At 37.7% G+C, this 26,026-nt stretch overlaps 1 protein-coding gene across 1 annotated transcript; it reads right to left on the bottom strand.

Annotated features, from left to right (window-relative positions):
- Positions 1 to 10,002: 10,002 nt before the first annotated feature.
- Positions 10,003 to 25,690, bottom strand: Spaca1 (sperm acrosome associated 1). The gene is made up of 7 exons (XM_076923965.1): positions 25,371 to 25,690; positions 19,960 to 20,016; positions 17,554 to 17,655; positions 16,427 to 16,533; positions 15,286 to 15,421; positions 10,930 to 11,050; positions 10,003 to 10,418 (listed from the first exon to the last, which is right to left on the bottom strand). The coding sequence occupies exons 1-7, from the start codon at positions 25,591 to 25,593 to the stop codon at positions 10,262 to 10,264; spliced, it is 903 nt and encodes a 300-aa protein (XP_076780080.1). The 5' UTR covers positions 25,594 to 25,690; the 3' UTR covers positions 10,003 to 10,261.
- Positions 25,691 to 26,026: the final 336 nt, after the last annotated feature.

The following is a 26,026-nucleotide window of genomic DNA, read 5'->3' as shown; positions in this document are numbered from 1 at the left end:
TCCATCCTCCAGTTATTACATCCTTTATGCTCTTCTGTGATGTTTCCTGAACCTTGGGTGGGTAGAGGTCGGTATAGATGTTCCATATATGGCTGAACAATCACAGTTGCCTAGTTTTCAGCCCTTTGAACAGCTAGGAGCCTCTGCAATAAAACACTTCTCTGACCAAGGCTGACAAAAGCAAGTATCTACGGATATAAAAGGGAAGTATCATTTTCTTTCTCCTTCCATCTTTCAGTCTTCACTTGCTGTTTGACTCTTAACATCTTTCACAGGTTTTAATTATACAGCTGCTTTTACCATTTCCTGAATAAAGAAGATTATAAAAAAAGATTAAATCATGTGACTCAAATAAAATGCTTCAATTCCTCTTTCATATAGTCATTTAGATGTAAGTAGAAGAATGTGATCTGGGATGGGCATCCACTCTTATCCAAGTGGCTATTTTATTTATTTTTATTTTATTTTATTTTTTTATTTATTTATTTTTGTTTTTCGAGACAGTGTTTCTTTGTATAACCCTGGCTGTCCTGGAACTCACTCTGTAGACCAGGCTGCCCTCAGACTCAGAAATCTGAGTCTGCCTCTGCCTCCCAAGTGCTGGGATTAAAGGCGTGCGCCACCACCGTTCCACTGACCTCTTTCTTATGGTGACAGCTTTAGCACAAGTATCAGATGGAAGCCCACATTCTATCTAACATTCACGGCAAAGAGAAAGCTGAAATAAGGTTTTTAGCCTTGTTGCTGTAAGGAATGGTACCACCACTGGGAAGGGGTCTCCAGTGTTCTGCATCCTGATATGATAGTAGGACATCAATGAAGAGCACCAGAAATGCAGAACTGAAGCTCTGGGGACCATTGTGAGTTGGAGGTAATAGAAATATCTGAAAGAGCTAAACCATGGGAAAGGGATGCAGAGAGGGAGATGAAAACAGCACTACTGGAAGCAGATCATGGGCGGTAGCACTGGCCCCAATCACTAAGAACCCAGAGGAAGCCGGGCTCCCAGGAGCTCTAACCCTGGCATTATCTTAGGTAAGCAGACAGCAATGCCCACTCCAAACAGGGACTAACTGGTACCCACTAGGACCCATGAAGTCACTCCTGGCCCGGAGCACTGAGCAGATTTTGGGCCCCAGCTCTTAACCCAGTAGTAACACCCACTCCACACAGTTCTAGTAAAAACCAAGATAATAGGAAAGACAGGCTCCAGTTAGAGACATGGCAGGTAGCACTAAAAAGATCCAGATGGCAAAAGGCAAGCGCAAGAACATAAGCATCAGCAACACAGGGTACTTGGCAACAGTAGAACCTAGTTCTCCCACACAAGAAAGTCCTGAATTCCCCATAGTACTAGAAAAGCAAGATTTAGATTTAAAATCACTTCTAGTGATGATGATAGAGGACTTTAAGAAAAACATAAATAACACTCTCAAAGAATTTGAGAAGAGCACAGGTAGACAGGTAGAAGTCCTTAAAGAGGAAACACAAAAATCCCTTAAAGAATTACAAGAGGACACAACCAAACAGGTGAAGGAATTGAACAAAACCATCCAGGACATAAAAATTGAAGTAGAAACAATCAAAAATTACAAAGGGAGACTACCCTGGAGATAGAAAACCTAGGAAAAAAATCAGGAGTCACAGACGCAAGCGTCACCAACAGAATACAAGAGATAGAAGAGAGAATCTCAGGTGCAGAAGATACCATAGAAAATATTGACACAACTGTCAAAGAAAACGCAAAATGCAAAAAATTCTTAACACAAAACATCCAGGAAATCCAGGACACAATGAGAAGACCAACCCTAAGTATAATAGGTATAGATGAGAGTGAAGATTCCCAATTTAAAGGGCCAATAAATATCTTCAACAAAATTATAAAAGAAAACGTCCCTAATCTAAAGAACGAGATACCCATAAACATACAAGAAACCTACAGAACGCCAAATAGACTAGACCAGAAAAGAAATACCTCCCGTCACATAATAATCAAAACACCAAGTGCACAAAACAAAGAAAGAATATTAAATGCAGTAAAGGAAAAAAGCCAAGTAACATATAAAGGCAACCTATCAGAATTACACCAGACTTCTCATCAGATACTATAAAAGCTAGAAGATGCTGGACAGATGTCATACAGACCCTAAGAGAACACAAATGCCAGCCCAGGTTACTATACCCAGCAAAACTCTCAATTACCATAGATGGAGAAACCAAGATATTCCATGACAAAAACCAAATTTACACAATATCTTGCCACAAACCCAGCATTACAAAGGATAATAGCAGTAAAGCTTCAATACAACAATGGAAATTATACTCTAGAAAGAGCAAGAAAGTAATCCTTTTCTAACAAATCCAAAAGAAGATAGCCACACAAAGATAATTTCACCTCTAATAACAAAAATAACAAGAAACAACAATCACTGTTCCTTAACATCTGTTAACATCAATTGACTCAATCCCCCAATTAAAACACATAGGCTAATGGACTGGATACATAAACAGGGCCCAGCATTTTGCTGCATACAGGAAACCCACCTCAGTGACAAAGACAGACACTACCTTAGAGTGAAAGGCTGGAAAACAATTTTTCAAGCAAATGGCCCTAAGAAACAAGCTGGAGTAGCCATTCTAAACTCTTCAGCTCGAGAACACAAAGGGAGGATCTCATGGCTCCACCTGTATAGGTAGTTGAGGGTGGCCTTGCCAGGCATCAGTGGAAGTGGACAGCCTAGGTACCTGAAAGTTTGGATTCCATAGTGTTGGGGAATTTCAAGAGCAGGGAGGTGGGAATGAGAGAATGGTGGGAGCACACCCTCATAGTAATTGGAGGAGGGGGGATGGGGTAAGGGGTTTGGCATCAGTGGAAGTAGAGGGCCTTGGTGCCTGAAAGTTTGAATTCCCTAGTGTTGGGGAATTTAAGAGCAGGGAGGTGAAAATGGGAGGATGGTGGTAGTACACCCTCATAGAAACTCCCAGAATTATATGGATTAGACATGACAAAGGCAGGCCGCCAGAAGACTAGATTCCAGAATTCATACAAACAATTATCTTGATACTAAAATTTGTTTTGAGAATTGTATATTGTAGAATACACAGCCTTGGTGTATCTACTCATCAAGTGAGCTGAGCAGACCTGCTCGAACCTTTGATGTCCTGGAATTGCAGCTGGATGCAGTTAAGACAAGACGTCAGAGGCTGATCAATTTACTCTTCTCCCTGCCCCTCTTCTAATATCTCAACACCCATAATCAGCTTGAAGAAGTTAATGAAGAGTCTGCGCCCCTATTCCCTGGGCTTGGGGACTGAGGTGTTTAATATTGGGCTGTCTTTCTAGGGAAAAGTAGTGGTTTTGTTGGAACAGGGAGGATTAGCTAGGATTTATTTCATAGCCATAACCTGTTGGTAGAAATATGTATAATTGTTATTAAGATGAAGTTATAATTTCTTAAATGGTACAAAATTTACTTTGATTTCAAATTTAAGGTTTTCATTGGTATCAGCTTCTTATTGATAGAAAAGTGAGATTAATATTGTTACTTTCATAGGCATTGTGCCTATATAACACATTTAGGAATACAAGGCTTAGACCCAGTTCTTCTTTAACTTTCTAGACTGATTTGAGATGGTTAGCCTGTGAGTTAAGGTCCTATAGCAAATTCATGGCTCTAAGTTTATTATTAGAGTGTTTTCTATATTTTATTTAGCTGAGAGGAGTTAACAAACAGTAGTCCAGATTGCCTTAAATGGATAGTTGGTTTTCAAAACGTCAGAAGTCCACAGAATTGACCTTACAAACATTTCTGTATTAATGTCCATTTTGATTAGAGACCTGTCTGCTCCTGACAGCTTTCTGTCTTGGATTCTAAGAAGAAATTGAGCATCTTTGGAGTTACTCCAGTTGTGGTGAGACAGCCACTAGGCAAGAATTGCCTCTTGTCATCTAAAGACAAATTACTGTCCAGAAAAGGACACACTTGCAAAATAGTCTACTGATTATATCTGCCTAGACAGAGTAATCAGTCCTTAATAATTCTGCATCACTAGGTCTGTCAGATGATCCTGGGCCAGAAGGCTGAAAATCGGTTGCTCTAACATTTTATAGTATAGGGACTGTCCAGGTGTTTAGCGGTCTCTATAAATTGGCTAAGTTTTAGAAGCTATGCTTTGTGCTTCCCATAACTTCAGTTAACTCAGTCATTCTGGATTTCTGACAGGGTTGAAGACTTATATTCTCATAGCCAATCCAGGACATTTACTTTGAGAGAAAACGTTTGAGTGGATGGTTTTCAGCTGACATTCATTCTAAAGCCAAGAAAAAAAAGCCAGGTTCAGAACTAAGTCTTTTAGTTAGGACAGATGACAGAGGTTCTGTTTAGTCAACAAAATGATGGACTGGGTATTAGGTCTATCTTGTATCTTACTGACACAAATTGGTATAGTTATGCTCTAATTGTATTCTAACAGAAAAGTTTTATTTTAACAGGAAGGGTGATATGTAGGAGGAGCTAAGGTGGGAGGTGTAAGGAGAGGAAGATAAGGAGTAAGAAGAAAAAAAGAAGGAGAGGAGGAGCTAGGTGACAAGAGGAGGGGAACATGGCGGTGGACGTTTGCGTGTCCCCACCAGTCAAAGATAGTTGATACATCTAGGTTGGGTATTGGGTTACACTTCCGAGCATCACCAAACTTATAAAGCCTTTGATTAACATTAAAAAAATAGTATAAAAACAAAAGTGGGGATGGGATAGGGGTTTTCTAGGGAGGGGAAATTGGGAAAGGCGATGGCATCTGAAATGTAAATAAAATATCCAATTAAGATTTTCACATAAAAAAAGCAAAAAACCAAAAAACCCCCAAAAACAAAACAAACAAACAAACACACACAAAAAACAGCACTACTGGAATACAAGGGGGATTTGGAACTCCTCTTGTATAAATAGGAACCAGCTGACATGGAAACAGATGAGAGAAAAAGCAACTATAGAGTTAGATAAAATTTGGCCCCAGGGTTCATGTGCCATTTTATTAACTGTGATAAAGTTGTTCATATTATAGACAACTTGTCCTTGACTGTTTATGACTCGTAGTGAAAAGCAAAGTGAGATTTTGAATAATTTTCCTCTGCCATTCAAAGAAGTGCTTAAAAAGATATTCAAATTCTATGCTTTTGTAGAATAAATAATAGATATTAAAGTTTTCTATTATGAAGAAAATTCAGCACTTATTTATTTAAATCATACTTTATAGACATATGCTAGCCTATTATTCTTCACAGCTGTCCATATATTTCTACATATATGATTACCTGTCATTATCCTTTAATCAATAGTGTATATTTTCACCCAGAATGAAGGACTCATGCAGGTATCATATAGCAAAGCTGTCATGAGCAAAGTTCATAGATGGCAGTGCTGGCTGTTTCTTTCTTCAATGATAGTAGGGTTCTTTCTTGAAGAATGCAGATTTCAAAAGTTTATGCTGATCTAACCATATACCCATTGAATTTTTCAGTCACTCATATATATGTTTTCTCTGTGAAAATTGTATGTGGAGGACAACAGAAACAGTACAGCTTCACTTGTGTACATTAATCTCCCCTTATCCTTCAAAAAATAAATATGGAATTTTTCCAAGAATTACTGAGACAAAACTCAAAAATCTTTCAGATAAATGGGTTACGTTTAAGCCCTCTCATCAGAGAGCTATTGCAACAACTGTATTAGTATTCAGTACCCCAAAGTAACACCAATATTTGCTCTCTAAGGAAGAAAAATCACCTGGCAGTAATGAAATCATGTTCTTTCAAAACAAACAGTATAAAGCCCTAGAGACAGACAGGAAAGAACACTGTGCAGGACACATTCTTTTGTATACTCTGGGGGAAGCACTGTGCAGCATGCAGTTATTGAGTTAGGAAACCAAGAAGTACATATCCTGGGAATAGGGGCTGTGCTGATGTGTGTGCGTGGAAATGTCTCGAGAACAGGATCATGTAGGCTGTTGTCCTAAGGTTCTGAGAGCCTAAGGATGATGGTTAAAGATGCCAGTGGAAGGAGTAAGCATAGGGGCTTCAGGAGAACATAGAAAAGCAGTAGACAGATGCAAAGTCATGCAGAGATTTGGGGGGAAGTTAAGCTAAAGGGAAGTGTGATAAACAGTCTGAAAAACAGGAAAGAGCAACAAGTGTTGGTGCTAACATTTGACACACTTGAAGTACACAACTGGGGAGAGAAGCCAGTGAAGAGACTGAAAATCGAAGCAGGATGTGATGACTTAGATGGTCAAAATCTTTGTTCTACAACAAGAGTCAAAATGGTCACAAACAGTTTTCTCTCATACAAATGATCACATAAGTAATAAATAATAATACAATGGCATAAACCTTAAAGCCTAATTCACAGAAGGGTGATAAATTCCAAAATGACAGTCTTTCATAAAATATAGAAAAATAACTGAAGAAACATGTTATAGTATGAAACAGATCTAACATGGAAAAATCACCTTAATTTTAAAACACATGAAACAAAAATTATATAAGATCCACTTGATTGATTTGAAAGCACTATTTTGTGAACAGAAGAAAGCTGGGTTTTATAGGATAAGCACCACCATCTGCTTATCCATATTATAGAAAAATCCATATCCATATTATAGAAAAATCACAGCCTATGCCTACCAATCACCTTATCACTGAATGCTGACCTAGAGGCATCTCCACCAACCATGGCTATTCTGAGCAACTCTAAATATCCTTGTCTTGTTCTTACCTGAAACTAGAGAATGAATTAGTATTTGTTACAGAAGAAAACAAAGTTCTCACTGATAAGGATTTTACATTTCCAGAAGGACTTAGAAGAACCCAGGTTAGGTCGATGCATATACTACCATATTGAGGTAAGGATCAGCAATTTGCTAAAAGGCCAATAGAAATAAATTCCGAAATGGCATGGCTAATTGTGGTATAGCAGACATTCTGGAGATTTAACCCTTGGCATGTATTCTTAGCCACTGAAATATACTATTTTGTACTACACAGTGTTTTTCATTATGTACACATAATGAATGTCACACACATGTGTGATCTCACCTGTCTCGGCCACATCCTCCACTAGCCTGTTCTTTCTATCTACTGGCTCCGTTAGCCTTCTCTCCAGACACAGTATGCATCTTCCTGACTCAAAAGTATTCAAACCTGCTCTTTCCTCTGCCTAGGCTCTATCTCCTTTAACCAAGGTAAAACTGACTTCATGACGATTTTTAAATGTCTTCATGTACTATTAATTCACAAAATTTTCAGGCTTCCTTAAATGAATTGACAACAGTATAGACTATAGTACAATATATTCACTATTGGTAGGATATATAGGACTTAGGTAAATGATGAAGTCTAAGAGAAGAATGATCCTATCATTTTGGGATTTTTCAAATGAAATACACACACACACATTATTCAATGTTAATTGAATCATAAAAGGATTCTTTCTGGGAATAGAGTGTTATTTTGAACACTATTTAAAAATCCTATGATACATGGCAGCAACCAATAACTTGGCATTCAAAAGAGAGAACTCCCTGATGCATTACTAATTTCATATAAACTGTGCTAATTATTTTAACCTGTGATCCTGCAATACTCTAAAAATATCTCTTGCATTCTAAGAGACTGGGAATTTTGCTGGAGTTCACAGCCAAAGCTGATAATACACCTTGAAGTCACTTATGACTGGACTGGGCTAGCCTAGTATCCATTCAAACTTTGTTTAAACTGCCTTTAAGAGAACAATGGGGGGGGGATCAACTTTAATTTCCTTGAATTCCCCAAGTAATCAACATTTAGAACCTAAGACAGTGCATAGCTGTAATCTTAAGTTATGTGCTCTTCTATGCCTATGGCCCACAATAATACATGTGTGCCAGTTGCTGAAAGCAGCAGATACAGATGTTGAAAAATCTACTATAAAGGTTAGAATTAACCGCTTATGGTAACTGGTTGATAAACAATGATGTTTGATATCTGGATCAACTGGAACCAGTGACTTAACTCCTTGTAAAATTCTGTTGAAGATTTCTGTAAAGTATCCCATTCCTTCCCCCATGGGATGCTACCCACACTGTTCAAACCACTTACAGATACAGATACCACTCACACTTTAAGACAAACAGGTAACCTAAAAGAAAGTTGCTCACAGAGATAGACCCACAGAGAAATAGGGACAAACATTCACAAGACTGCCTTCAGGCAAATTCAACAGACATGAGTCTACATACCCTTAAAGCCCAACCTCCCCAAACAGTGCTACGGCCATGAATCTATTAGGGACATTTTCATTCAAAACACAAGAGTAGGCCTAAATACTGCAGATATATATGAAGTGATACCATTGTCAATGCCGACTGCTGACTGGTTGTGTGTGATACATTATGAATGAGTCACTCACTGACCCCTGTCTTCTCACAGGACAACGTTGTTCAAAAGTGCACAGTACCGTCTACATGTGTTCTTGGTTTAAGTTTTGTTCCATTATTGAAGAAATAGTTCACCAATGCCCTCATTGGAGAGCTTGGTCAGTCCTGAGTAAAGAAGGTTTCTCAAATTATTTAAAGAAGACATATGTCAATTAGTTTTCGTGTTAACTACTGTATCAAATAATGTGTGAACCTCATTGACTTAAAATAGTGAGGTATAATGTATGGTATCTACTGTTGGCTGACTAAAGATCATTTGTCACACAGTCCTCCTCTCACTGAAACCCATGTCAGCACAGTTCTGAATGTTTTCCCAAGTCAGTGTTCCAGTCTCAGGATGACCCAGAACTTTGGAATTTGGGCTGATGACTTACTGGCCATAACTAGGCACATTGCCCCATTCAACCATAAAAAGTAAGCAAATACTGTCCTAACACATGCCTGGTGGAAAGTAGGCAGTCAGATGTAGTCCATGAAGAGCACTTTCCCCTAGCCTTGTTCAATATCAGAACTCTAAAGTCCACTGAAAGATCCATGGGACCTACTGCCATTCTGGCTTTAAAAACGAGGATGAATACAATTACTACTCAGGAGTAGTAGTTCCTAGACTCTCTACTAAAGGTGTATGATCATATAAGTCAGAGATAGAACTGGAAGGTGAGTGTTTAACATTTGTCTGAGGCAGGTATTATAAAATTTTCTTTTAAAAGATTATGTTGCAAACAATCTCTTTTCATAAGGTCTCCAATGGAATTCCCACAACAGATGAAAATAATTTTCTAACCAGTTGATTCTTACTTCTTTCAGATAAAACTGCTGTGTAACAGAAACTAGGTTAACTTTATAATATATTTGTTCTGTTTGTTAGAGCAAGGTATATCATAAATACCCACTTATAATGTCTTCTGCCCAGCATATACCATAAATCCTAAAATAACAGCAATGAACTTGCCACAGAATCCATCTAAACAAAATGAATTAAATGTATTCTTTAAAAAAGATTGCTAGAAAAGCCTCCTGAGTATAATTCTTAATGCTTTCCCTTCCTGTGTTGGCTGGCTGAATTGTGTTTCAGAGAGGTTTAACACGAAATGATGGTGTTTCTATTATCATCTGCATTGTACTAAGCTCAACGAGATACTTATTAATGGTCACTCTAGAGTCCCTAACTCACAGTTTCTATGAGAAGTACAAGTTTCCAAACTCATGTCCTTCTTCAGTTACCTCCAAATGCTTGTCTAGTTCTTTATCTGTATTTCTTTTACACAAATACAATTCAGTTATCTAATGTATGTAAACTGGTTTAAGCAGTGTATGGCACACTGTCACTAACTATTGATTATTATCACTGCCTCCTGTTTTACAAATGATGTTTTATATGTTACATGCACTGCAGATTATAAAGTATGGTTACCTGAGTGGTTCAACCTCCCTAGCGTGAGAAAGCTTACTATCCAAGGCAACTTCTCTATCATATTTTTCTTATTTAGGACAGAAAAGGTAAATGACATCACAAGTGACCAAAGAGATCAAAAACTACTTGTATATACATTTATTTATGTGTCCCTAAGACATTATCTGAAACAGTAACTACCAAGAACTATTAAAATGGAATGTGACAATTATACCACAGAACCAGACTGAATATAGCTGTCTTCACATTGCATTACCACCATTGAGGTAGATTCAGTTCAAGATCATTGAAAAATTTTCAGTATATATTTTATTTTCATAATAATGAATCTGATATGCTCTAATGGTTTCTGGTTTCTCATATGTCATCCATACATCATTCATTCCATTCACTCAAAGCATCATCTTCATGTACAGGTATATCTGTTGGTGTCTGGTCAAGAGATGTCGAATCTTTGTACCTCATAGAGCTCAACTCGGACTGTATCTCAGTTGTTGAGGCTTTTGCCCCCCAGAAGGTTTTCACTGCCGCCCTGGTGGAATAAAAACATAAAAACACTGAAACAAGAAAAACTAAACAAAGTTTGTGTTTACATTTCCATTCTATAGAAGTGCCTTCTACTCAAATTTTAACTCCACTTAGAATAAGCCAGCTGCATCATCACTGACGATCCCTCAGATTTGTCAGGTATAATATACATATGGTCAGGGTTTGTTTTTAAGGCAATTAGGAGGTTACAATAACCAAGTTTTAAGGCAGTGAGAGCTACAGTTAAGCAGCAAAAGTATTCACATTTAAAAAATTCTTTTAAACATCTACCTTGTAAAATTATAAAATGCTTATCTGAAGCTCTCCCATGCCTAGGAAGAAATCATCATGTTGTTTTTAAAATCATCCATATACAAGATGGGGTAGCCTGAAAGGAGAGCATCAAGTACATACAGGAGACCCTGTGGGTCAATGGTCTGAGCTTCACTGAAAATGCTTGGGGATTGAGGAAGATGTCAATCAAAGGTGACAGCACATCCCAGCCCTTCACCTACCAATTTATGATGATGAAAATCAACACGAAGATCACAAATATGCAGATAATCACTCCTATGGTCAGCACAAAAACTAAGACTGCATCAGTATCTGGTCTGCTGGATCTTCTCATCTGTAATTCTAAAAGTAGAGAAACATCCAGTGATGGATGCCACCAGAAAAAAGTGGGGAATGACTATCTAAATGGGCCATTCAGTAATTTTGTGGATATATTCTCACTTTCTGAGATAAATAAAAGAGTAATTCTTGGCAATAGGGTAGGGATATACTTAGTTTCCTAAGAAAGTGGGAGAGGACTTTCTCAAACTGACTATCCTGGCTATATTCCTTAGATTTCTTTGGATTTCAGACTGCATATTTATTTATCAAGTGACTTATTTTGGAAAGCTGAAGTTTTTAATTTTGATTCAGTCTGATTTATTCAATGTTACTTTTTATGGTGATTGTTCTGAGTCATATCTAAAAACCCTAAGAAGCCTATTACTAAATCATGCAGACTTTCTCCCATTTCCTCCTTAAAACTTCATAGACTTATATTTTATGCCTAGAATTCTGATTTACCCCTATTTTGTAAATATGAGCTTGGGGTTAGCACTCACTGCCCTCACACACTGCTCTAAGTCACACAGTCTCTTTCTGCTGCCAGGCTCCTGAGCATTGCTACTCCATAGGCTGGTGACGAGACAGCATGTGTCAGGGGTAGTTTGTGAAAGCCATAGCTTCCCAATGGTTCTTTTGTTCCCCAAATTCTAAAACACACAAAAATAATCCATACAGAAAAGGGACAAATGACCAAACACTGCATTATACAGGTAAGTAAACCAGAGACCAGAGAGGTCTAATTATTTATATAAACTATGATTTGACTATTTTATCATTTTAACTTTACTACATACCACTCTGTGAGGAGTGATCTCTGCATGGCAATCTCCTGGTTTGTTCTTATCCTCATAATGCTGTGGACTATAACGTGTTTTTATTGTTAGTCATATAGTATAAATGTATTTAGTGACCCCCTTTAAACAATCCTATGCACAATCACAAAGGTGCATTTATATTTGTATCCCAACATTGTCAGATTGAAAAAATTAAGGATTTCAGATTTGTATAAGTGGGAGATTTTAAAAGAGAGACAATGTTTAGGAGTAGGTTCTGAAGGAAAATGCAAAATTCATTTGATTTTATTCACTAGCACCCAACATCAGCCGAGAGAGAGGATGAAGAGTAAAGGGTATGAAGATTTCCATTCCTGAAGAGTAGTCATCTTGCAAGGACCACACAAACTGCCTGTGTAATCTAAGTTTCATAAGAAAGCTGAATTTCCTCTTAAATTTTTCTAATAAAATTTTAATGCAATTAAAATTAATGAAAACATGGGTTGAATTTCAATGCTTAATGTTTTAAATAAACACAGCTTATCATTACCAAAACAAAATACCACAGATTGGGTGACTTAACAGCACAAATTTGTTTCATATTTTGGATGCTATAAATAACTTAAAAATATATTGTGGGGCCCAATGAGTCTGGGGTTGCTACCTTCTCAGCTTTTGGTAGCCTAGCCTGGATGTACCTTCATGTGCCTGTCCCCCCCCACCCCCCGCCTCTCTCATTTTTCTTCCTTCTTCTTTTACTTCCCCTTTCCTTCTTTTAATTCTCCCTCTCTTTCTTCTTCCTTTTCTCCCTCCTCTTTCCAAAGTTCTCTTTATTAGGATACCAGTCACAATTTCATCTTTACTGACCTCTTTGTATATTTACAATCTAAGTACTAAGAAGCTAGGAGATCAACATATCTTAGGGGCACACAATTAAATCCCCAAAACAATGCCTAATTATGGAAGACAGTAATTGTGAGTGGAAATATGATACAGGAGAAAAAAAACCAAATGGGAAAGAGAATTTTTCTCCTTTTCCTCTCCCCTGCTTCTGTGTCTATCTGTCTCTGTCTCTCTGTACTTCCCCCCCCCCCCAATCTCTGGGACATTCTCTATGTTGCCCTGGCTGTCCTGGAACTAACTATATAGAACAAGCTGGCTAGAACTCAGAGATCTGCTTGCCTCTGCCTCTCAATGCTGGGATTAAAGGCATACACCATTACACCTGGCAGAATTTTTCATTAGCTACATCCATCCTAAAGATATTCCTAGTGTATATTTGATTTTACTCCAATACTGTAGAGTGCCAATTATTTGTAACAAAAGTATTTATTTGATGTAGAAACAAGCAAAATGTCTGGGGCCTGGGTGTGCAAATTGTCATAGTTACTGAAATATTCTGACATTTTGTTGATTAAGTGTGCATGTACTAAGTGGCAGAGGTAATTTACCATCCCCGGACTGCTTCAAGAGAAAAAAAATCAACCTTGTCTCAATAAAGGACAAGAATCTGGAGTCTGTACTCTCTTAGCTTACACACCAGCAGATGATGTTCCTAATTGTGAAAAGTGCTAACTACTAAAATGTTCCTATTAGGTGCCAGGCAGTGAAGACCAAGTCCACAAATGGCACAGACACCAACAGCATCATAGGCTATGGCAAGTTGAGAATATTTATAAAGTTTGCTGGTCCTCCAGTTTTTCTGCCTTTTTGTGCTTTTCTTAGTTCTTACTTGCTACTGAAATTATCTTACTGATGATGTCTCAACATAATGGTTATCTTTTACCTCATAAACGTTTACAAGTCGCAAACTAAAACACATCAAGAAAGTTTAACTAGTAAACATTTATTTTTTAAACCTCTTTAAAGCCCTTTGTAACTTATTTTTATTTCAATAAGGATACTGCATGGCATGGTCTCCAGACTGCAAGAAAACCTTTTTAGACTTAGAAATAGCTTCAGGAAATGCACAGACTCCCTTAAAGTTACCTACCACTTCTAGAAGATTTATATATAAAGACATTTCTCTGGGAATAAGAGCTCTAGAATATTTAATGATACAATGGTGAATTTGGATCTCCTCTTGACTACATCTAAAATCAACTAAAAGCCAAGCAGATGAGCACACTTGTGAGAGAGTTTTCTTGATTGACTCATCCTAAACCTGGACCACACCTTCTGGTGGCAGGCCACATAAAATGACATGAAAGGACGCTTTTGCCTGCTTGTCCTCACTCTTGCTGGCAAGTTCATCTAGCCTGATGCTGAGGCACGGCTTTGCTGGTATTGGAACCTATTTCTTCAAGACTCCAATTTAGTTGGAAGGGCAGCTGATGAACCCAGTCTCATGGATCTAACAACTAATGGATTCTTGGCCTTCCATAGGGAGACTGCCATTGTTGGGCTATCTGAACCATAGCCAGCAAACCACTCTAATGAATCCCCCTTAATACTTATGCTATCACATTCTCTAGAGAATCCTAACACAAGTGAGTTCTCAAATACCCCTACCAACAAAGAGAACAACAGTAAAGATTGTTAAGAGAAACTAAATCAAAGGAAATGAGATGCTACAGGTTAAGCTTAATGAATATGGACATATTATACAATTTAACATTTCATTAATAAATATGGACATATTTTACAATTTAACATTTCATAGAAGAACAATTTCTAATATGCTAAGTCATGTTCAAAGCTAGAGCAAGAACTTTAACACTGAATTATCAAAAACATAATTTAAAGCCAGCCATGATAGCATATCATGCCTTTAACACCAGCACTTAGGAAGAAGCAGAGACAAGCAGATAAGTTCAAGGCCAGCTTTATCTAGTGAGTTCCAGAATGGTTAGAGCTACCTAGAGAAACCCCATCTCAATACACACACACACACACACACACACACACACACACACACACACACACAAACACACAAACACACACACAAACACATACACAATTCAAATGAATAACTCTAAAAAATGCTCTGATTTTTTAAGTCTTAATTATATTTTTCCATAATCATGCATGACAATCCATTTGTCTATCTTCATTTTCATAGTGGAAATAAAGCACTAATATATTTCAAGTTGAAGGCCTAGGCTTTACTTTTTTAATGGTGAACTCTTTTGTTTAAAGATTCATTTATTGATGTATATGAGTGCTTTGTTTGCATGTCTGTCTGTCCACCAGAAGAGAGCATTGCATCCCGTTAAAGACTGTTGTGAGCTGCCATGTGAGTACTGGGAATTGTACTCAGGACAGTACAATTGGCAAAGCCATCTCTAGCTCTAGGACTGGGTTTTTAAAGGAACAGCTTCCTGTAATTCATGTGCCAGATCCATATTGATCTACTGAATCAGAAGCTCTAGGGTGGTGCGGTTGAGATCTGTGTTTTAAAAATCCCTTTAGGTAGTTTTGATGTTCCTGAAGTTTGGAGTGTAAGTTTAGGTAATAAGCAAAGCACTACTGGATACTTACCACTTGTTGTATAGATTGTGAACTTAACAGATGCCACCATTTCATTATTATCCAAAGTGTCACACTCGAAAGCCATAGGATGAAGTTCTCTTGGTACTTCCAGGACTGCTGTGTCATTTGTCAGTATAACAGGTTGCTATTAAGGAAAAAGGTATGAACGGTCTTAACTGGTTTCACTTAAATGCCAATGGAGTCAGTGAAAGACAAGCAGGACTTGCTATATCATCAGCAAACACAATAGGTTGGCAAGGAAGAAAGCATTACTCTAACTAAAGGGGAGTTGCTCCTGCTCTTATCCTAGTATGTAACTAATTGCACATATATGATTTAGAATCAGATTCTCTAAACTTTTACAACCCTGTTGATTATGGACAGTACTTTCTGTGCTAGTTACTGTTTGTCATCTGGACACAAGTTAGGGTCATCTGACAAGAGAAAAGTTAGGGTCAATTGAGAAAATGCTTCTATCTAACAGTCCTGTTGGCAAGTCGGTAGGGACATTTTATTGATTAATGATTGATGTGAGTGGGTCCAGACCAATGTGGGTGGAGTCACTCTGGGCAGGTGGTCTTGGGATGTATAAGAAAGTGGACTGAGTGGGTCATGGAGAGAAAGTATTCATGGTTCTGCTTCAGATTCCTGTGCTGCTTTCCCTCAGTGATGTCTGTTACTTGGAACTGTAAGCTTCAGTAACCTATTTCCTCCCAAAGTTAGTTTTGGTCAGTGTTTTATCACAGCAACAGAAAAGCACACTAGGACATTGTTTATACCTCAATTACTCATCTACAAACAACACAACTTATTTTTAAGCCTATAGTTGTATTATGTCATTTATCTAACACTCAGTTGATCTGGTATTTAAAACACCTTTAATTAATGTTATCTATTATTTATCATGCCACACCTATATACCCCAGTAAGAATCTTGATTCCAAATCAGAATATATCATAAAATGTGTGAATTTAAGTTATGATTATAGATGACCCAAAGACATATATACCTGACAAAAAATTAAATTCCAGTAATATAATAAAGTTGTATTATTTTAACTACAGTTTTCAAATTGCTTTCCTAAAACATCAGAACTGGGTACCAAATGTTATCAGGCACTAAAAAAATGAGATTATACAGTCTACTTACTTGGTCTGGCTTTAGAAGCTTCCATATATATTTGAAACGATTTTCAGGAGATATATGAACACATGATAGTCTAGCACTTTCAAGATTTTCAGAAATCGGTTTACCCCCTGAAAAAGAAGATAAATTGGCAATACCACTGGGCATAGAATTGCTTTATCTGGCCATACTTTGTTTAATAAACAATTTTAATTATATCAGCAACCAAGGAACAGGAGACATAACACTAACAAGACACTGAAGCATACTATAATACGTGCGCGCGTGTGTGTGTGTGTGTGTCTGTGTGTCTGTGTGTGCATGTGTATGTGTGCATGTGTGTATGCATATAATATGAGAGACTGGCTCTGAAAATCCAACTTTCTAATTTCTCCAGTTGAATAAACAGATCCAAACTTAAGGTAGAATCTACTGATGATCCCTGAGAAGATAACAAAAGGCCAGGTTAGAATCCAGGTCTCAAATCCTATGTCCCTACAGTGGCAAATAGTTTTATTGTAAGGAAAACTTTGTATTGTCTGAGGACCCTTTCTCATATAACACACTGTTGTAAAAAGCCACCCTCAGACATGAAAAGCAATTGGATGCTGAAGTCACTGAATCTTGTAACTGGGTGTCTGATTATAAAGACATCACCAAAAGAAGCAGGAGAGCAGAGGCCAGGGCCCTCCATGTGAATGCAGGAAAGTGTGGAAGAGGGAAAGGCATTCAACTTAGTGATATGTTATTTTGAACCTGGAGATCTGCCCATGGCTCCTAATTTAGGGTTACAAAACCTCAATAAACAAGTTGAAATGTCAGAAAAGCCCGATACAAACAGCTCTAAGTTCCAATGTAAGGTTTACCAATCTACAGATAAAATGTCTTGGCCATAACATCAAAAGTATTCCACTTCAGGGCAGGCTCAAACACAGACCCCAAGCCCAGTGATGCAGCCGCATATCACAGTCTACATATCACTGAAACGTAAATCCACGGCAAAGCTACTTAGCACTCTTGATTGTTTAGACATGGGGAATTTAATTTTTATTATTTCTTTTTATCAGTTGATGAGTCTTCCTGTACTCAGTTCTGGTTGAGGTTAAAGATACTTTCCCAGCACAAACCCAGCAAATATAGATTCAACTTACAGCCACAATCAACAGGTCCACGGCATTCTTCCACACGGACAACACACTTGGATTCACCTCCAGGGCATCCATTGGTTAAAATTACTTCTCTAATACCAACACCTTTAGTTAAAGAAATGAGAAAATGTTCAGATAAAAGTAACTGTAATGGATCTTTCTTCCCATCAGGTCTGTACTTTCAGTTAAATTTTGTTTTGTTTTGAGAAGGTTCTCTAAATTTTAAAAATTAAATCCCCAAGTTCAGGATGACAACACATATATTTTTTGTAGACTCCCTGAATGTTTGAATGTAGACTCCCTGCATCACTGATATTCTAAAATGGTATTTCCTCAAGAATGTTTCATAAGATGCATGGGTACTATTCCTATCAGAAAAGGATTCTATGCTTGCATGTATATTTGAAAATATTACAACACAGTTAAAAGGACCTCTTTAGTACAGAAGTTTTGGGGGAACTTATATTATGCTAATACTCTCTCATACATAATTCTCTATGGACTAAAATATAAAAATTTTATATTTCAGTACCTTTGAAATCAAAACTTATTTATAAATGTGCATGTTTTAAATTGATAGCATTTTTCCTTTTTTAGAGTACATAAAATATGCTTCCTAAAGCCAACAAAATCTCATTTGAAATAACACATAGGATTAAACAAATTTATTTGATCATAGAACTTTTCAGAGTTGGAGTTGGAGCTTCTGGAAGAAATTCCAAAATCCTATTTTACATACTAGCTGCTTTTTAGTAGCTGCACTGACAAACTCTCTGTATTAAGTATAGACGGGATAAACTGCTAAGCAAACCTCTATTTCCAGCAAGATACTCTTCCTGAAACTGTCACACATCTCTGCTAGCAATCAAACGGCTACTAGCTGATCCTAGAGTGTCAGCGGCTTCTAGTCCCATCCTGTAATGAACGATGTTAACAGGCTTGGCAGTCTACCTTCAACTTCTGGTCTGCTAGAGGTCCCTCTTTAGCCCCTAACAAGGCATTAATCATGAGCTCATTCCACAGAAAGGAAAGTCTGAAGATGACAGGTGGATTACAAATTTAAGAGTGCATGCGTACAAGTCACCCAGAGAGCTTTATAGACGTGCAAACTCTGACCTAGTCTTGAAAAGGTCTGAAATCCTACATTTCTAAAATGTTCCTTTGTGATTTTACCCCTTTGAGGGTCAAGAAAGTAGACACCACAAGATCATGAGAAGGAAGGCTGAAAGATTACTAATGTAAAAATCACTACACTGTGGAAAATTTTCAATCAGCAACAACGACAAAAGATGTAAATTACAACTGAGAACTTGGGTTGTTTTATAATGATTTCTGTCATTTAGACTGTCATTACAAAGCTATGACCAGAACCCTGTTTTAAGCTGCATTAGAAAAAAATGCCTGCCAGGAGCACAGAGGAGCGGTGTACGTATGGAGAGCTACTGTCTACTGGGAATGGGGCTTTGGCTTGGGGTACTGAAAATGTTCTGCAGATAATGCTGATGTGGCAATGTTAGGGCCACTGATTTGTATACAAGAAAGTGGTCAAACAGCACATTTCATGTTATGCACACACATTAAAAACCTGTCAATTTTGGTTAATTCTTTTACCAAATATTTCACCTAGAAATAGATGTGTACAGACTAGAATCTCATCACTGTTCTTTCTTAAGTTACATTCTACTGAGGAGAAACAATTTCATTTGTTAATCATCTAGAGTCTTCTCATCATGCCGATCAATTCCAGGCAACGGCTATAGAGCCCAAGGCCTTCCAGCATTACCAGGAACAGTTTCCTTGTGAACTGATCCGAACTTCAGACTCTGAGACCTATCCATAGTCCTAGGTTGTTAGAAACTGGGTCAGTCCAACAATCTGCTCTAACACATTTAGTGTAGCTGTTTAAGAACCAGTGGTCTATATAGCACATGAAACCTGGAACCCAACCCTACATATGATATTTTGTTTAAAATTTCTATTTATGGAATGGACAGTGTCATGTTCCTTCACTGTTACTCATCTCACAAAACAACACCTCTTTTCTCTAAAATATGACTTACAAGTTAGAGAACCAGAGTATTTGTAATAGTCTATTACAAATAAGCCTATTTCTTGGCAAGGTTGCCAAAACAGTGTGGGAATGCATCTGTTCCATGCACTGAAGATCTCCCATCTTTGAACATCTGTGAAGCAGAATTTTAGTTTAGTGAGGATAGTTTCTATGGAAAAATACCCCAAACCTAAAATACACCTTTTAAACAAATACCTAGTGTTGTGTGTAAATTATAATAATAGTCATAGAAATCAATAAGACATGAGGAATGTATAAAAAAGTACAGAAATTACACATAATTGGCATTTAATTTGGGAAGTCCAGTATTCATTGTTCCTTTGGTTTGAGCTACTTACCACAAGTTACTGTGCACATTCCGAATTCTACTTCTTTGACTATTGTTCTGTTTTGAACTAAACAAAGTTTAAAAAAACATTATTTAATCACACAATCACTTTTTAAAATGACAAGCATCTTACTTGTGACCTAAAAGGTTCAAATAATTGTCGTATGGTCATCAGGGTATTTTATTTTATTTTATTTTATTTTATTTTATTTTATTTTTTAGTTTTCTATTAAAACCAAGAAAGCAAAGTTGCCCCTCACATAAATACAGATATCACCATTCTAAGTCAAAAGAATCTTAAACTATTAAGAACATTCATTAAGTTAGAAATAACTACGTTTGCTTTTGAATCTCATATACAACACAAGGCTTTTCTTCACTAGCTAATACACAGAAAATTAAAATCCAACTGAAAAAAGTATAACAAGACATACAACAGCTTTTGGCCTTTAGAAACCATCTTAAAATACTCTATCTTCTATAAATAAGGAAAAAATAAACTGTAATACAAAACAATTTACATCTCCAAATAAGTCTTCACACCAATTATACACTAAAAATAAAAACAAATAAATTTCATTAATTTTGCAGGTTTGGATGGCAAATTTCAATGTTTCTAACATTCCACTTCACAATGCTTTATTTAGTATGGTGAGATATATAGATATATAGATAGATAGATAAATAGATAGATAGAATGTGTGTATGTATATATAATTATTTGAATATATAATTATTTGAGAAGTGCTGTTGTCTTGGTTCTAAGTCACATTTTCTTTTTACTTTCCCTTTGTGGAGCTTTGGGGGCTACATTCCCTTTCCTAGCACAGACTGGTTTTGAACATGGAGATCCTCTTGTCTCAGCTTCTCTAGGGTTACAGGTATGAGCTACCATGCTAAGACATTTCCTTTTATCTTAATCATTCTGAAGTTTACCATGAGTTCCTATAGTTACAGATGTAACCAAGACTTCAAAAACACAATTTAAGACTCAAATACCAACAGAAAAAAATATACAACAGGCTGTTAAAGGAGAATGTTAAAGACCACTAGATCTTCAGGCAACAAATCACACAGAAAGCATTTGAAGTCCAACTTGAAGTCCAAAACACAGCTTCTATCACTAATTAGCTGTTTGAATTTGAGTGAAGTAACTTCAGTCTGTCAAACCCAATTAACTCTTTGTAAAAACTGCAAAGCCTATCTCACTTGTTAATTGACACTGAATAGATTATGAAAGCAGTCTGTAAATTGCTTAGGAGTACATATCAAGTGAAAACATAATAGCAAAGCCAATTCAAACTCACTTTGTAGTTATTAATTTCAGATTCCTAATTTTTCCTGTTTTCAATATTGTAAAACATTAACAGTTTTACAGGCTTTTCACTTTGTTCTGCATTTGCAAACATCAAATACAGTACTGTGAATACAGAGAAGGCATTTGATATGTATAATTAAATTAACATTGACTTTGTTAAATGATTTGAACTTCATGACGATCAATTTAAATTGGTATTTTAATACTTGGAATGTCTGAATACTTTTGGTTGGCATATTATGAGACATAAGCTAAAAACTGGGCCCTGTGCATAAAATCCTACATAGAAGAATGACTTCTGTACCATTAACAACCATCTGTCAGTCAGGTCTATTATTTACTACCTATGTTACTCTGGGTAAACACAAAGTTCCCTCTTACTTGAATTTCCTCAAAGGGGGAAAAGGACAAAGAGATAGAGCCACACAATATCCGAAGATTCTTTCAACATTCATATTTGCTGATGTACTAAGTGTCTATTTAGTCACCTTTTAAAATTGAAAATCCTACAATGGTAGTCAAAGAAAATGATACAAATCTGGACTTCATGTGGCATTTGTCAAAGTTCACATTCTATAACATTGTAGCAAATGAAAAAAAAAAAGTCTTATCAGTACCTCAGTAAGAACCACATATGCTAGTTAATTGGTTGGTGTCAATGTAAAAGGAAAGATGTGTCAAATGCCTTTGTCTTCCTCAACATTTTATTAATGACCTGTAAAAAGAACCTGGGTAACATGCAGACTGAATCTGGGGTCCTGAAAATATTTCGGATGACAAATTTGGATGTGAAAGTGGCAGAGTTGAAGAACAATCTAACAAAACGAAACCTCAGATGAAATTAAAGTCCTAGAGGTTGAAATCTCAACTGTCCAAAATTACTGTGTGCAGTTGTCATGAAAGAAGAAAAAATAAAAACCACCAATCATCTCAGCAGTGAGTTCAGAAGGAGGCAAAAATGTAGCAAGGATTCCTAGAGCCTCCCAGAGCCTGGTCCACAGCAGGTACACATCCCGCCACTGCACAGTGTGACTGCTGACCCTCATCAGGGTGAAACTGGAATCCTCAAACTGTTGTTTTGAGGAGAGGAGGTTTGTAAGGTTGATATCTCAGGGCTTTCATTCTTTCTTAGAATGAAAGACATATTTTTTTTTTTACTTTATTTTTTATTGCATTACTAGGTATTAACTTGGAGTCTCACGCTAGGTCAGTGTTCTAACCTGAGCTGTATCTTTGACCCTACTCCTCTTTTTGCTTTTAAGAAAGGTTTCATTACATTATCCAGGATGGCCTTGAATTCACTTCGTATGCCAAGTTGACCTCCAATTTACAATATTCCTGCGTCAGCCTCTAAAGTAGCTGGTATATAGATCTGTGCCATCAGGCTCAACCACAGTTGTATTTTTTTAGAGTGCAACTCATTTTATGATTTACTATATACATCTATGGGACCCTTTAATAAGCCCAAGAGCATATTGATACAGAATGTTTATAAAGTACATGAAGGAGAATTTAAATTAATCTAACATACTCTGTGGTTCCTTTTATCTTGAAGCATTGTTATTTCATCATTAGTCATCAGTTTTTTCTAACCATATTTTAAAAACTAAAATGATCAAATTGAAGACTGGCTGGAATTGCCTAGAAAGACGAGCAATTCTGAAATAAAGCAAAGCTGTGAACTCAACATCTCTGCCCATCCCTTTAGCTTCTCTCTTCTCACTGCCTGACTGTCTTCCAGGAATGTGGGAAAGTCTAGACATACCCTCCATGTAGTCTGTTTCTATGGAACGGTCAGTAAAGTTCACCAGAAATGAACAAAGTTAAAGTTTGACAAGTGTTTTTGTTGTTGTTGTTGTTCTGTACCTTTTGTTTTTGCTTGATCATGGCCTAGGGGAAAATGAACAGGTAAAACCTTTTGCAGCTAACAAACTGAATAATGGAAAGAGACAACAATATAAATGGTAAAGGTCTAGTTAGTTATAAAATCAAAACCTCAGTGATACACGGCATCTTGGCTGAACAGCCAGGGTTTTCTTTAACTTATAAGTAGATATGGAGTTTCTAAAGATGAAGAAGACACATGTTACATCTTCCAAGAGAAAGGGTTTTCTCCTGAAATAGTCTGCTACAAAACGTCAGCCCTCTTGGTTTTCTAAAAGCACAAGGGACAGTGCTACTTCCTTTTTCATGTTCATACATCAAATTAACTTGATAAGATTTGTAAGTGGATAAATCATGACAGTACATCTCTATGGGGGGACTCAAAAGGAAATAGATGATGTTGACACGATTAAAGCTCACTGACTACTCTTCCAATTGTTTACAAATCTAAAAATGAAAATGCTTTGCAATTATGCAGCAAAATGGCATTCTCTCCAAACAAAGGCATGCCTTTCATATTTTCCGTAAGTATTATGTTTTGACAATAGTGTGAAAAGAACCACGATAATTATGAACTGAGCTCTAGTATGCTGGTATTGAATTTACATGATGGATACATTCCAATTTCATGCTTAACAGTTGAGAATTGAGGTACATTCAAATTATTTGCCCAATTTTGAGTGTGTATAGCTTCAAAGGTAGGACATACAAAAATTAGGGGAGGTAGAAGACTGAAATTTCTACAAAATCTTCCCACCAATGGTTTTTTGCTACCCTTTATTTTTGTGAACAACTTGAAGCTGACTTAAAAGTAAAAAGAAAGAAAAGGAAAAAAATATATACTAGTTAGTAAATCATGATGACAATTTTTACAAGTCCACTAGGGCTATAAGGATGAAGCAAATGCAGCAAGGACCTGCACCAAGGATATGTATCCCCTGTTTCCAGTTGTGAACCCTCAGTCTCTCCAGCCAAATGCACTTCGGCATAACACTGTACATCTACAATGTCAGAGGGCACACGAATTCTCAATAGTCTACAGATGTAGAAACTGAAGAGCTAAAAGAATATGTGCATTTAACTTTTGAATTTGAATGCAAAGGACTGCACATCCATCCCTAGAGGATGGCCTAGGTATTACTTAGCACGTTACAGCTACAATTTTCCTTTGACCAGTTTAATACTAAAACTGTTCAAAGAATAGAGGCAATGCTTGGAACAGTCTCTTCTGAGAACCTTTCTACCTCACACTTCCAAAGTCATGGAGCTCTTCAAGGTCTCTGTAAAGTTGCCAAGGCAGGATCCCCAATAACCTCTGACAATTTCTTTCTGATGCTGAGAGTCTCTATCTGTGATCACTTACACTCTATGTACAGATTGAGAAGATAAGAGAAAAACAAAAGACATCAAGACAATGTCTGCTGGCTCATTGGTGGGGGTAGGGAATCATCCTTTGGCCTCCCAGCATGAGAGTTACTCAGGAATATGTACAACTGTTTGTCAGGTTCTCTTGTTTATTGAGTCAGGAGTCCTAAGCCATGTTTATGGAGCCAAACATGGGTTTGTTTCATTTTCTCTCGTGTTAACACATCATAATCTGACAAGGTCTTTACTCGGCTCCTTTTGTTTTCTGATGACCCTATCCTTTGAAGGATAAACACCACACTGCCTGCTGGCAGGGTGCTGAGGGCCCCACCAAGATTATGGAAGCTCTGGGGCAATTTTGTCAGCATAGTCAGAATATCATTTAGGTGTGTCACAGTAAAAGGAATTTGACTTCCCTTGAGTTTCCATGTCAAGAACAGGAAAGGATAAGGATGTCAACCATTTTGGAACTTGAAAAATAGAACCACCACCCACCTACTATAGGAAGATAAATGCAGAGTAAAACACACACACACACACACACACACACACACACCACACACACACAACTTCCCCATAGTGAGGGGGTACTCTGTTTCTTAAAGTAAGATTTCCTTCTCCAAAGTAAGACTAAAATATTTCTGTAGCAATTTCTAATTTGAGCTTATTTTCCCAGAGCTTTCGACATTAGCACCTTGTATTTACAGGCTTTAAGATGCACAAAGTGGGTTAACTCGGGGCTGATGTGAATGCCAAAAATCTCTACAGAAGATGGCACAGGTAATTCTTTTCTACAAAAAAAGGCTTCTGGCCTCTTCAGTGGCCTCCCGTGCCCAGGGAGCCACTGCCCTCACCCTCTTCCTCGGCCTCGACCGTGGTATCAGTCTCAGCCACTTCGCCTTCGTTCTCAGCCTCCTCCTCGGGCTCGTTCTCGTTCTCGCTCTCGCTCTCGCGGACCATGCCGGGTTCCTGGACGGCGGAGGTGACATTCGACGCCTGCGAGGTCTGCAGGCCCACCAGGATCAGCCATCCGACGGCCAGCAGCCCAGCGAGGCAGCCTGCGCCCCTGGCGCGCATGCTTCTCGGCCTCACGGCCGCCCAACGCACAGTCGCAGCCCCGGCTCTGGAGGAAAGGCACTTCGAACAGTGGCCAGAAGGCGCTGCGAACCCCACCGTGTCTGGCAACCATTGAGGCGTCACCGCGCGTCACCCCATTCGAAGCCCGGACATCAAGACACAGGGTGCTTAGGGGGGCGACAACAGAAACTCACGTGGGCGGGAGGGGGAGGGGATGGAGGAAGGCAAGGGCGGGACTTCCGGCGCCCTTTCCGGCCTGCCCTCACTTCCTGAACTAGCGTAATGGAAGGTCGACTTTGCCCTCTTTGCTGAAGCTCCCTATATATACCACATGTCAGCTGCTTGTGTTTTGTTAATCCAGTGGTGCGCCAACGACCATGGACATCTTGCTTCCTTCCAAGACATTGCTTTTTGCGGTTTGTTTATTTATTTA

The sequence above is a fragment of the Arvicanthis niloticus genome, chromosome 25 (genome assembly GCF_011762505.2).
Source record: "Arvicanthis niloticus isolate mArvNil1 chromosome 25, mArvNil1.pat.X, whole genome shotgun sequence".
NCBI classification, from domain to species: domain Eukaryota; kingdom Metazoa; phylum Chordata; class Mammalia; order Rodentia; family Muridae; genus Arvicanthis; species Arvicanthis niloticus.
Note: the sequence above shows the minus strand (reverse complement) of the source record. Positions and strands in the feature narration are given on the sequence as shown.